The following is a 14,253-nucleotide window of genomic DNA, read 5'->3' as shown; positions in this document are numbered from 1 at the left end:
AATCTGTATATAGCTTTCATATTCATTCATTGTATGCCTCTTACAATTACTCTCTGTTTATATATACCATTTATAGTCACTACATACATAGTCTATGTGCACATGTAAATAAATATATATATGCTGTATAGCACTTCTCGATAGATGCAAACTACATTACGTTGCTTTGTTCTTGTGACAGTGTAATGACAATAAAGTTGAATTCTACTCTATTTTATTCCTGCATACAAATTCATTTCCTTTGATTTCATCATTTGTTTGTTTTTCTTTTTGGGTGTGTGTGTGTGTGTGTGGGTGGGGGTGGGGGGGGGGGGATGTTTTTCCAGCTGGAAAGTACCACCACTCCTAGCCAAAAAGTTTGATAAAAGTTTAGGGTCGAAAACAGGTTGGCTAGATGTGTAACCTTTGGTAATGAGAAAAATAAAAGTAACTTTGAAAAAATAAAGACTACACCTGATGTTTCCTCTACCATAGATAATTACTAATAAGTACCGAAAGGCACCTATTAGTATAATTGAGTTTTAGGTCATTTGCATACAAACTAACAGCAGCACTGTATGTTTTTTTTTTTTATTATTATTATTCAAAAACCAGCCTTGTTGGGGTGGGGTTCTAGAAAATTGATGGAGTGAATCCAATTGCCTTTGTTGTTTGTCAGCAAGAACTGAGAAACATATGAGACCTCGGTCATAGTGATGAGAGTAGCCAAACACCCCTGGAATAATCAGTCTGACCAATAATGAAAGACAGGAAACAAAAAAGCTGGCTGAAGTGCAGGAATTAGTGGAGTGGAAATAGCCAATTAGGTTACTACTGCTAATTATGTCATTTTTAAAGTGTTAAGCATTTCTCCAACGTAATACCTGAGTTCAGTGAAGAACAAACTGTCATGATTTTCTTAAGAGATCTGACCCACATGCAGTAAACCACTCAGAGAACCAGGGTAAAAGTTTGAACAGGTTTATTGATGAAACCAGCGGGGTTGGATTCAGCAAACGAACCGGAACTAGAAGAGGGAAAAGAAGTATTGGTGGTTAGTTCAGGATCCGTGGGAACTTTGAACAATGACTTGGAGAAACAGAGAAAACGGGACTCACGTTAGTGGAGAAAACTTTCCTCCCAGAATCCAGTCAGTGTGGGTTTTTCCAGTGGTTGAGACTTGTTGGAGGGCGGACAGGTATAGACCTGGTTAGACCCAAAGGAGCCATTGAGCAGACTGTCACTTGGGAATCCAGGAGAACTTGAACGGAACTTGTGGAGGTTTATCCCCTGCTCAGTGTGAGACTCAAAACAATCCTTCCAGGGGGAGAAGGCCAAACATCCAGCTTGCAGGAAGACTTCCTGCCGAAAAGGCAAAGACAAAAGGTAGGTTAGGCTCAGCGAAAAAACAAAGACTAAGTTAGACTCAGCAAAACTCAGCTTGGCTAGAGTACCCAAAACTGGCAAACACTCTGGCGCCGAGGTAGTGACAGTCCATGGCTCAAATAGTCCTCCGTGATTAGTCAACCAGCCGCAGGTGTGTGAGAGGACAAACGAGGACAGGGCACCACCTGGTGGTGGAGGGAGAGAAGACACAAAAACTCAACCCACACAAACTGGATTCCTAACACAAAAATATTCTTAGTTATTTAAACTTTTCTCAATCAACCTCTAAAGAAAAAGGGTTTTCCGTTTTTCATAGATAAACACCGGCTACATATTATTCAAATGTTCTGTGATTACAGTCATTCTGAAAACAATATGCAGATACAGCCATAGTTTTTATGTGCATTCTCTTTAAGGTGTTATGTTTTCTTTTTTTAGAAGATAAAAACTATAACTTATTTCTAGCATGTTTGGACATATGTAGTTTGTGTACTTTGTTGTTTGGGGGGGTGTTGTTGCTTTCTTCTGGATGGACATCATTTCTGTTTCTATATTTTGTTAATTATTTTCTTTGGGGTTCTGTTTTTTGTTTTGTTTTTGTGTCTCTGAACAGATCTTTGGTTTTATTGTTTTTATTTTGAAATTCAGGTCAGTTGTTTGACCCAAATATTATTGATTATGAAATAAAGTAAATAAAAAGATACAACTTAAAGAAGCTCAATTGGAAGAGGAATTTAAGGGAAAGTAATTACACCTCTTAATCTGCCTAAGTATATTAGAGGGAAAGACGAAGTTTCTAATCAAACATGCTGATTCAAGAAGATTCCCTTCTGCTCCAAATATTTGTTAAAATTACGATCTCTCTTGCAACAAATACATTTATTTTGGGATAAATTATTCCACAGGGAAGAAAGCTGTTTTAAGCATCAGAGAAGTTTTCAAACAAAGAAGTTAAAAATGGAGTGAGCAGATTTATATTTGTGAAAAGCATGAGTTGTGGTAATAATTCTAACAGACTATAGCATGTTCATATCTAGTTCTTATATTGAGTACCGGTAATTAAAATTGACATTGATGTTATTAAAGCCTGACAAAGAAAATACAGGATTGAATTCTTCACATTAAAATATTACAATCATAGAGGATTAATACAAATTCATGCTGTTTTATGAAATACTTTTTACGCTTTATGGGAAAGAATCTGTCTCTGCACTAGCTTAGGAGTTTTATATGTAATTACAGTTAAAGATCAACTGCTCAAACCATTTCATGTATACATTATGTAGAACTATAAAATATCTAAACAGCACTGATGTGAAAATATTTGCATTGCTTTATTAGCAAGGGCCTCATTAAAATCTACTGTGTCTTCAGTAATTTATTTGGGAAGTATAGATGCAGGTATGTTGTGATCAGTAAAGGTTGACCCTGAACCAGTGGCACCATCAGGGGTTGGCCATGGGTGGCCACTGCCTGTGCAATGCCCTGGCCCACTCTTAGAGATGGGAAGCACTGAAGTACAAATACTTGGTTACTGTACTCAAGTAGATTTTTCTGATATTTTTACTTTATTTTACTACTTATTTTTATGGCGACTTTTTACTTCTACTCCTTACATTTTTACACAAATATCTGTACTTTCTACTCCTTACATTTTAAAAAATTGGCTCGTTACTTTAGTTTTGAATCATTTCAATGGAGTTACAGTTATTATTTTTCACGTCATCAATACCAAATTCAATCTAATTGGATGGGAATCTACGGTACGTTGCATTTGACGCACCACTACAAGATGAATCGACAGATTCGGCGGTATTCATTCACGGCAAATCATTGCAGCTTGGTGGCGGTGGCGTTAGCATAGTAGTATGGACGACGAGATGATTGAACATGAACACAACGGAGATCTAGTCCTATTGGCAGACATCCATTTAAAATGTAGGCAACGGCATGAAAAAAGTGGTTTCTACTTTTACTTTTATACTTTAAGTAAATTTACAAGCCTGTACTTTGTTACTTTTACTTGAGTAAAGAAGTTTAATCAGTACTTCCACTTTTACCAGTGTATTTTCTAACACAAGTATCTGTACTTTTACTCAAGTACGGAAAGTGAGTACTTTTGCCATCTCTGCCCACTCTCTAGTATAAATTGAAGTAACATCAGTTTAGCATTTCATCCCATTATCCACATTAAAAATAACACAATTAACCAAGATATAAGAAGGTTTTTACTTTAGTCGTTATGATTTTTACAGGCAGGTTTACAACAATAGATTTTATGGCTTTTAGTTTCAGTGAGTCACCCCAAGATTTTTAGTGGCTCCATCTGGCCGTCCCGACGAAACATTTCTGGAGGCGCCACTGACTGAACTGGTTTTGATGCCCATTAGATTTTTGCCTCAGTGCTAATTGGTCCCTCCCTGGCAACCGCTGGGATAATTTCCTGGAACAGCCACTGCTTATAGTAAACACTGGCAGAGCGTTTTGAAGAGTCAGCAGCAATGACGCTGCAGAGCTGAGTCAGACCAGTATTTCTTTTAGGTGTTTTTTTTTACTTTCTGTTTTGACTGGTGATAAAATATGCAGCCAAAGAGCCAAGTGTAGCTTTCCTTTCAGTTTCACTCTTTGTTAAATGATTTACTATGCAAATGTTTATCGAGAAATTTCATGCTTTTGTTTAAAGCATAATGACATCATTTCGGCTACTATTATCTGTTTCCCACTAAAAGTTCTAGAATTAAAATCTCCACGATTTTTTTTTTTACTTGGGTCATTGGAATCCTGAGTAATTCATCATTCTGCAAACAAATTACTACATATTTATTTATTTTAAGGAAATCCCTTTAATATACATCTGCTTGACTTCTGAATAATTATATATATTTTTTATTTGATCATATTTTGGATCTGTTTCATATGATTAAACCCACTAACTGAATAAGAGAAAAGAAAATCTCCTTGTTTAACAAAAATAAAACATTACTACCTTCATTTTTGGTTGCAGTGAACAATTAATGGCAAACAGGCGTCATAGCAATGATAACTAACTCACTACAGCACTCATTACCCTGCTTTTATCTTTGAAACTGAAGAAAAGTAAAATACACAAATATTTTTATATACAGTATTAATACCTGCACTATCAAACACTGGATATTCGTAGATGTGTTTTACATTTTTTTTTAGAAAATAAAGTTAAACAAAAAAGTAAACCCCAGTGAAAAGAGAGTTAATATATATATTAGAGGCTTTATATGTATTTGTTGGTTTAATTAATTTGATAATCTTTAGTGAAGTTAATTAAAAAGTTGAATGTTCATATGAAAAAACATTTAAGAAATGAAAGCTATTGCATCCATACATAGCTGTGGATTGCTTGTAGGTTAAATACATTCTTTTTTTTATACTTCTTTATATAAAAAAAAAAACAATTGAGAATCCAAATGATGTGCAATATAAATAAGTGTGTAATAGGACCAGAATTGTGCAATTAGAACAATACCCAATAAATAACGTACCTTCTAGACCTTTGCTGCTTTCAAATTCTCTAATATAATATATATATCTTTTCTATTCTATTCAGGCAGACACTAATGGTGTATTACTTAAAAACTGAGAGCAAAGGAAAAACTGTATGACTGACCTCAATAAAAGAACTCATTATATATTTAGATGAGAATATCCTCCAGTGGAACTGGTTTCCTGCCTTCAGGTTTTGATGATGGGTGGAACCATTAGCTTCAACTTAAGCATTGCTGCTAGGAAATGAATCTATCATTATTGAAAGTAAGATCACACAGGGAGGAGATGTGCTGCAGTGACAGCAGATACATCTCATCCAGCTTAAAGTTATGAAAATAAACAATAAAAATGATTTATCTGATCATCCTTTAGTAACAGTTTCTGTAGAAAGCCATAATAAGGAGTAAAGAGGTATTGAAGCTTCACCTGGTGGAAGATATATGACACAGAACTTATTCAGGGGAGAAAATTCTATAAATAAAACTATAAAACAGGCAGACACCATTCATATTGCTTCCTTGTTCCCTCCCTCTTTGTTTGCATACATAATAATGGGTGGAACCAAAGACCAAACAAACCTGCTTTTTAAAGCCGAGCCAAAAACAATTTGCTTGTATGTAGAAGGAAGTCCAACTAAGAGCTGAAATGGAGCCGAGAGGAGATCTGCTGGACCAAGGTAACCTCTCTTGTTCCATCTGTTTGGATCTACTGAAGGAACCTGTGACTATTCCCTGTGGACACAGCTACTGTATGAACTGTATCAAAGTCTCTTGGAGACAAGAAGATCAGAGGAGGATCCACAGCTGCCCACAGTGCAGGAAAACTTGGAGGCAAAGGCCTGTTCTGAAAAAAAATATCACATTATCGGCTTTAGTGGAGAGTCTAAGGAACTCTGCTCCAGCTGATCACTGCTATGCTGGACCTGAAGATGTGGCCTGTGACGTCTGCACTGGGAGGAAAAGGAAAGCTGTGAAGTCCTGTTTATTCTGTCCTGCTTCCTACTGTGAGGATCATCTCCAACCTCATTATGATGCTCCGCCATTAAAGAAGCACAAGCTGGTTACTCCCTCTAAAACTCTTCAGGAGAACATCTGCTCTCGTCATGATGAGGTGATGAAGATCTTCTGTCGTACTGATCAGCAGTGTATCTGTTATCTCTGCTCAATGGATGAACATAAAGGCCATGAAACAGTCCCAGCTGCAGCAGAAAGGACTGAGAAGCAGAAGGAGCTCCAGGAGAGACGACAACAAATCCAGCAGAGAATCCAGGACCAGGAGAAAGATGTGAAGCTGCTTCAACAGGAGGTGGAGGCCATCAATGCCTCTGCCGATAAAGCAGTGGAGGACAGTGAGAAGATCCTTGGTTCAGTGATCCGTCTCATCCAGAAAAGAAGCTCTGATGTAAAGCAGCAGATCAGATCCCAGCAGGAAACTGAAGTGAGTCGAGTCAAAGAGCTTCAGAAGAAGCTGGAGCAGGAGATCACTGAGCTGAAGAGGAAAGATGCTGAGCTGGAGAAGCTCTCAATCACAGAGGATCACACCCAGTTTCTCCAGAACTACCCCTCACTGTCAGCACTCAGTGAGTCTACACACTCATCCAGCATCCATTTATGGCCAATTAAAGATGCATCAGAGGGACCACAGGAGATGCTAAGAGACACATGGAAAAAGATCTCACTGAAGGTCACTGGACTTGGTATTTTACTGTCAGAACTTTGGACCAGAGCTGAGTTTTTAGGATATTCCAAAGATATCACTTTGGATCCAAACACAGCAAACAGGTATATCTTGCTATCTAAGAAGAACAGAAAAGTAACATTAAAGGTGGGGTATGTGATGTTTTCTGGAGCATGTTTTTACCATACTGATTGAAAACCTCCTCACCAGCCCATTGCGCCAACTGAGATAGAATGTTTGGAAAAAAAACGAAATCTTTTAGTCCAGTGTAGAGGGCGTAGTCAGAGGAAAACGCAAACCAATAGAAGTAACTATCATCCCTACTTCTACTGGTTTCTGGCACGCCCATCAACCGTCAGCTCTGAGCTCTCCCCACCCCTCCCCCCTGCGCGTTCACAGACTCGTGACACCCCCCATTCATTCTTTTCCTGCTTTGTGTGTCAACTTACACGGTTGCTAAGCAACAGAGCATACGCCGGTAAAACCCGCTGAAGGGAGGACCTGTTCGAATTTACAGACAGAACTCTTCTGGTCTCCTTATTTTCAAGGACTTCGAAGGGTCCAGTCTAGGTAGACCGCGTCCTTGGAGGATGCAGCCCAGGTTTTTGAACAGAGCCTCTGATTAAGAACAGGGCTGCCCGCACGCGGCTCAGGGATTACGTCACACGGAGCGTCGTGCGCAGTGAAATCAGGACATTTCCTCACTTTCTAAAAAAAACCCGGGACGCCCGGGACAGGACGTGAAATACGGATATGTCCCGGGAAATACGGACGTTTGGTCACCCTAATCAATACTTCTTGAAATGACAACCGTGACAACTTGTTTACGACCATATTGAATTGTTCAACACTCTTACCGTACTAGGAGAAGACGACGCCATCATGGAAGTTAGCCTGTTATGTTGTGGTTAGCTAGTAATAGACATGAGCTTCTCGCCTCATCCCGAGTCACGTGCACTCGCGAGGTCTCGGCCTGTTTCGTTCTCGTTCTCGGGAACATCCGAACATTCTCGACTGACAGCAGGCGCGTTCATGTAATTTGGAGGCGTGGTTTCGTGGGGTGGGCTGAAGGTGTGTATTTTCAAAAATGTAGCTGGCAGGAACCGTTTATCCAGGATCATATACCCCACCTTTAATGGAGCAGCTACAGTTCTATCCAGATCATCCAGACAGATTTGCTCGATGGTGGCAAGTACTGAGTAGAAACCGTCTGACTGGACGTTGTTACTGGGAGGTGGAGTGGATCGGGGAAGCAGTTTATGTTGCAGTTGCATACAAGAACATCAGCAGAAAAGGAACGTCCCAGGATTGTGTTTTTGGATTCAACAACAAGTCCTGGGCTTTACAATGTGAGGAAGGATCCTACACTTTTTGGCACAACAGTGTTAAAACTCCAGTATCAGGTCCAGTTTCCTCCAGAATAGGAGTGTATCTGGATCACAGAGCAGGTATTCTGTCTTTCTACAGCGTCTCTGGAACCATGACTCTCCTCCATAGAGTCCAGACCACATTCACTCAGCCTCTATATGCTGGAGTTTGGCTTTCTGATGACGGAGACTCTGCTGAGTTTGTTAAACTAAAACAGTTAGGCTAAACCTGAGGTCCAGTTATAAAGAATTTGCATTAATTTCCAGTTACTTTATTCCAGGTCTTTTCCATCATTTCAGCTTAGAGGTTATTGTTATCACTTCCACACTGGTCAGGATCAGCTGTGTACTTTTATCATGTTTGTTGTTTTGTTGATAGAATAGTTAAATATAAAGCATTATGGGAGGAATGTTTATGTCTATGAAGCTGTTGTGATGTTTTTGGATGCTTGTTCATGTTTATGGAAATTATGTCATAAGTGAGTGATCTTTTTCATACCCCCATAACCAATCCATTACCAGTTATAATAACCTTTAAACTGTCTAGCTTAATGAGTTTGATGTGTACAGATCCTGTCAGTGATATATATTATGAAGCGATAATAGTTCAAACCATTATTTTTCATGCCATGAACACTGATTTAGTTCTTGCCATTAGTTCTTGCCTGGTGACATCAGATTAACTTAATACTAAAACTGAAGATATGTTATTTTTGTATGGCTTCCTATCTATAAAGGATGTTATTTATTTGCCTTAACTGTTACATTCTTTAATAAATTTTTTATGAGGCTGATCCAGTCCTTGAACCTACTTTGTCAGACAATTCTTAAATTTGGTTCAATTCAGTTAATTTATATAGTGTCAATTCACAACACGTCATCTCAAGATACTTTACAGAGACAATACAGTCAGATTGATTTACAGTTTCTTTTATGGGAAACCAGTTTATTCTTTACACTCATTGACTTGCAAGAGATGCTTCTCCAGGATGAGCTTACAGCAGTGATTTTCGCTTGCATTTTGTCATTTGGCTCTTCAGCAACCTTTCCCATCGAGCACCAATATAGTGACTGTGGAGAGGAAAAACTCGTTTTTAACAGAAGGAAACGTCCAGCAGAAACAGGCTCACTGTGGGCGGCCATCTGCCGAGGCCAAATGGGGTTCAAGGAGTAAGAGGCAGACATAGAAAAAGAATTAGAGATACAAAAGGTAACTATAAACCAGTTCCACAGGTGGCCCTGTCCAGGAAACATACAGCCAGGCAGATGTGCTCTTAGTCAGCTCTCATGTCAGAGGATGAAAGAGAGCACATCCACTTAGTCACAGGCAGAAGAACAGGACTACATTAAAAGTAAGGCCAAGGTCCTACATCAATAAATAAAGATGTTGATAGCAACAGAAGAGCTGATATTTCTCTCCAGGACAGAGGCTGAACTAATAAATACAGCACAATGCGAGAAAAGAGATAATGAAGCAGAATGATGAAAAGTGGTCCCTGTGTCATCCAGCAGCCTAATCATATAGCAGCAAAAATACAGAAAATAGCTCAGTGTCATGATCGGTTTGACAAATCTGACCCACATGCAGAGATACCACTCAGAGAACACGGGAAAAGTTTAACCGGTTTATTGAGGTAGAGTACAGGGGTTGGATCTGGAACTCAGTGAGCTGGTGAACGGCAAGTTTGAGGGGGCCTTGTTAGTCCTTGAATCCAGTCTGAACACGTTGGAGGGCGGACAGGTAGACAAACGTTGGAACCGGAGGAGTAATGGAGCGGACTGTCACTCGGATTTCCGATGGGAACTTGAACGGATCATTTGGAGGTTTTCCCCTGCTCAGTGTGAACTCAGCTTTTCCTTCCAGGGAGTGAAGGACCAGGTATCCAGTTAAACAGGAAGTCTTCCTGCCGAAGAAACAAAGACAAAAGTACATAAGTCTCAGAGAAACAACGAGTCTAACGGCTAGGTTAGACTCAGCTAATCTCAGCTTGGCTAGAGTACCCAAAACTGGCAAACAGTCTGGCGTCGAGGTAGTGACAGCCCACTGCTCATATACTCCTCCAGATAATGGCCCAATGAGCCGCAGGTGTGCAGGGAGGCCCAACGAAGACAGGGCACCTCCTGGTGGTGGAGAAAATTAAACACACAAACAGACCACAAAAACTGGATTCCTAACACTCAGGATAGCTGGCTTGTTTGGATAAAGTCTGACAAAGCTAGATTTACCGTAGAGCCAAGGAGACACGTCTGTCAGGGAATGAAATTCTCCTCCACTAAATCGGGGTGTTAACGCTCGACCTCCATCTACTTCTCTAGTGACACTGCGACTAAGCAAATATTCTTATGTTTCTAACTACAAGGTAGTGTTTTAAAGCTTACACTTAAAGGTAAACGGAGTGCCTGCCACACGGACTAAAATCCATATCTCACACACTAATATTCAGTTAAAAACATCCTAAATAATGGTTTATAGACTAGCAGAACAATTTTAAAGTCTATATTCTCTAAAAGACAGTGAGCCAGTGTGAACCTTAGAACTGGGGTTATGTTTTTCCATTTTCCATTACAGTTCCAGTCAGGATGGGAAAGCACCTGTAACACAAGATTAAAAACCACCTAACTCACCTCCTATCTGATTTACATCAGGTGGTTTTTTGTTCTTTTGTTCAGGTACTGTTATGTGTGCCAAACGATTACCAATTGTAGTTTCACTTTCATTTGAACTCCTAAAATATACTTTACTTTGTTTTTTTTTTATCCAGAAATAATAGTCCCTTGTTTTAATATGAATGGTAAGGAAATAGTTTTAAAAAATGGATCATGGGTGGAAGTTCAACTGAATAAACTGATTACTCGCCTTCATCCGCCTATGACACAGCCAATCAGCTTTGAACCACACCTCCACGAAAGCCAATCAGGATCCAAAGTTCATCTTAAAGGAATAGTACACCCAAAACATGATTAGCCTTCATTTTCTACTCACCCCCATGCTGAACAACACTCTGGAGTACTTTTTTGATATCTCAAATGCATCTGGAGATCTGGGAGGCTTCTTGCTGTCTGCTGACATTCAAATAATGGAGGTCTATGGTGCCCGAGGCAGAAAGGTCCATAAAAGTCCACAAAAACTTGTCAATATTCCTCCATACTGCTCGTCCAATGTATTCCAAGTGTTCTGAGTGGGTAGCCTCCATAATTTACTCGAAACGAAGTCATTTAGAATGTTTTTAGAGCATAAACAGTAGTGTATAGGATTTCCTAAAAGCGCGTTCACGAGTCTACGGAAACCGCGGCAGACCAAACCAGATGAAAGTGCGCATTCAGCGTCTGCTCTGCCAATAATGCAAGCGTAGAAGAAGAAATGTGCTGTTTACCTGTGCAAAGAAAGAAACAACGGAAGAAAAATGTCTGAGGACTTCAGTGTTGAGGAAGAGCTTGAGTTCTTTGCCGAGCTGAATGCGCACTTTCATCTGGTTTGGTCTGCCGCGGTTTCCGTAGACTCGTGAACGCGCTTTCAGGAAATCCTATACACTACTGTTTATGCTCTAAAAACATTCTAAATGACTTTGTTTCGAGTAAATTCTGGATGCTACCCACTCAGGACACTTGGAATACATTGGACGAGCAGTATGGAGGAATATTGACACGTTTTTTGTGGACTTTTATGGACCTTTCTGCCTCGGGCGCCATAGACCTCCATTATTTGAATGTCAGCAGACAGCAAGAAGCCTCCCAGATCTCCAGATGCATTTGAGATATCAAAAAAGTACTCCAGAGTGTTGTTCAGCATGGGGGTGAGTAGAAAATGAAGGCTAATCATGTTTTGGGTGTACTATTCCTTTAAAAGGCCTCCGATCCACAACTCGTCTGCTACCTGGTACGCAGGCGGTGGTTGTGCCGTGTGACTTCATTCGGATGACCCCGTTTCAACCAACCTCCAGCCCCTCCTCCACCATCGTAGCTAAAACTTCATCAGAGGTTCATTCCTCTCTGACTCTTACTGTGTTCCGATCTCATTTCAACCGGTCTGGCAGAAGACCGCCATGTTGAGCCTGGTTCTGCCGGAGGTTTCTTCCCACTGTCGCTTCATGCTTGCTCATCATGGACAGGTTCTATTACTGATACTATTAGTGATTTCTTTGGGGCGCCAGAAAGTGAATATGAAGCCTTTAGCACCAGAATATAAAATGCAAGATTTTTTACCATAAATGTTTGACCTTTTTAGTATGAAATGTTTCACCAAAATTCTGAAAAAAAATTTTCAATGGAGTACCATCTCATGATCAAACAAAGCTGTTTCCTTTTTCCTGGTACATAAAAATAATATACATTTTCCTTAACACAGGCTTTTCATGTAAACTTTCCATACTGAGGAATTAACTTATTAGTTTCCATGTTTCAATGTTTCATGCAGAAAGCTTTGCAAGACAAGAGACCACAGTTAACAAGCAGTTTTCCAAAAGCTTCCAGTAGTTCTCTTCACCCATGTGCACGCCCATCGCCAGCTTTTACTTCTCTAAATATTTGCTTACGATTTGACTGTCAAGGTATCCTGTCCGGGTTCCTCTATATTAATTGTATGCTTTTTGATTTATTTTCTTATTGTGATAAGGTGTTATCATGAAAGTTTTTCAGCTTTTGGTCTTGATATTTGACATGAGTTTAGCTGTTTACTGTAATAATAAAAGAAAATAATACTTTGGTGCAGTTTTCTTGTCAACTTCCCCATACGTCATAAGGTTGATCTAAATACAGTTGTCAATAACCTTTCTGTGGAGGCCGCAGCATCAGAATTCCCCAAGGATTCCTTTAGGCTGGGTCAATGAAATCTTGGGACTTTTGCTGGAAAAGGGACTTAGGTTTGAATAATTAAATGTTAATGAAAAATCTAAAGTGAAAACATTTCTCATCTTTCCTGTTTGGATGAACACAATGTGCACAAGTCCATACTGCAATGTTACCTAAAGCGAAACAGGCTAACTTTTTGATTGCAATCAGCATTTTTTTCTTTTTCACTACTATTTTCTTGGCCTTGACACGTTAAAGTCGTAGGGAAACGACTGTTCCAACCGTTGCTTTTCCGAATTCTCCCAAGCAGTGCCCGACGTATGAATCAAGATGCTATGACTGAAAAAATTGATTGACAGATGACGTTGATATATGATTGGCCGAACTTAGGTGTACAGGCTGACGTATGACTAACTGGCTGCATAAACAAAGGAATTTTAAGATTTGAAGACAGGATTTAAAAAAAAATGTAAATTTTCTAACTTTTGGGACAATATGGTCTGATTAAGAGTACATTTATATACATGTTTAAGCCAGCATGATTTGACATTTAAAGATGACTTCCCTACAATTTTAAATAGATAAAAAAAAAAAAACAGACCTCTGCCTTCAGCAGTGAGGATTGAGCCCAAGATGAGTGATAATGACTTTACAACTTTTTAAAGTTTTTTCACACAGTGGGAGATTTGAAGAAAAGACATAGAGAGAATGTGAAAATGAGAAACACCTTAAAGGAATAGTACACCCAAAACATGATTAGCCTTCATTTTCTACTCACCCCCATGCTGAACAACACTCTGGAGTACTTTTTTGATATCTCAAATGCATCTGGAGATCTGGGAGGCTTCTTGCTGTCTGCTGACATTCAAATAATGGAGGTCCATGGCGCCCGAGACAGAAAGGTCCATAAAAGTCCACAAAAACGTGTCAATATTCCTCCATACTGCTCGTTCAATGTAATCCAAGTGTCCTGAGTGGGTAGCATCCAGAATTTACTCGAAACGAAGTCATTTAGAATGTTTTTAGAGCATAAACAGTAGTGTATAGGATTTCCTAATAGCGCCCCCATGCGCGCTCACGATTCTACGGAAGCCGGCAGACCAAACCGGAAGAAGGTGCGCATTCAGCGTCTGGTCTGCCGATAATGCAAGCGTAGAAGAAGAAATGTGCTGTTTACCTGTGCAAAGAAAGAAACAACGAAAGAAGAATGTCTGAGGACTTCAGTGTTGAGGAAGAGCATGAGTTCTTTGCCGAGCTGAATGCGCTGGTTTGGTCTGCCGGCTTCCGTAGAATCGTGAGCGCGCATGGGGGCGCTATTAGGAAATCCTATACACTACTGTTTATGCTCTAAAAACATTCTAAATGACTTCGTTTCGAGTAAATTCTGGATGCTACCCACTCAGGACACTTGGATTACATTGGACGAGCAGTATGGAGGAATATTGACAAGTTTTTGTGGACTTTTGTGGACCTTTCTGTCTCGGGCGCCATAGACCTCCATTATTTGAATGTCAGCAGACAGCAAGAAGCCTCC

General features: G+C 39.7%; 1 protein-coding gene across 1 annotated transcript; it reads left to right on the top strand.

Moving 5' to 3' along the window:
* Positions 1-5,514: 5,514 nt before the first annotated feature.
* On the top strand, positions 5,515-8,438 carry LOC119771352 (tripartite motif-containing protein 16-like). The gene is made up of 2 exons (XM_038267220.1): positions 5,515-6,705; positions 7,697-8,438. Exons 1-2 carry the CDS (start codon positions 5,533-5,535, stop codon positions 8,156-8,158), a joined length of 1,635 nt encoding a protein of 544 aa, XP_038123148.1. The 5' UTR covers positions 5,515-5,532; the 3' UTR covers positions 8,159-8,438.
* Positions 8,439-14,253: the final 5,815 nt, after the last annotated feature.

Source organism: Cyprinodon tularosa, unplaced genomic scaffold (assembly GCF_016077235.1).
Source record: "Cyprinodon tularosa strain WSP-4 unplaced genomic scaffold, ASM1607723v1 ctg666, whole genome shotgun sequence".
In the NCBI taxonomy this organism is placed as follows: Eukaryota; Metazoa; Chordata; class Actinopteri; order Cyprinodontiformes; family Cyprinodontidae; genus Cyprinodon; species Cyprinodon tularosa.
The sequence above is the reverse complement of the archived record's forward strand: the minus strand, read 5'-3'. Positions and strand labels throughout refer to the sequence as shown.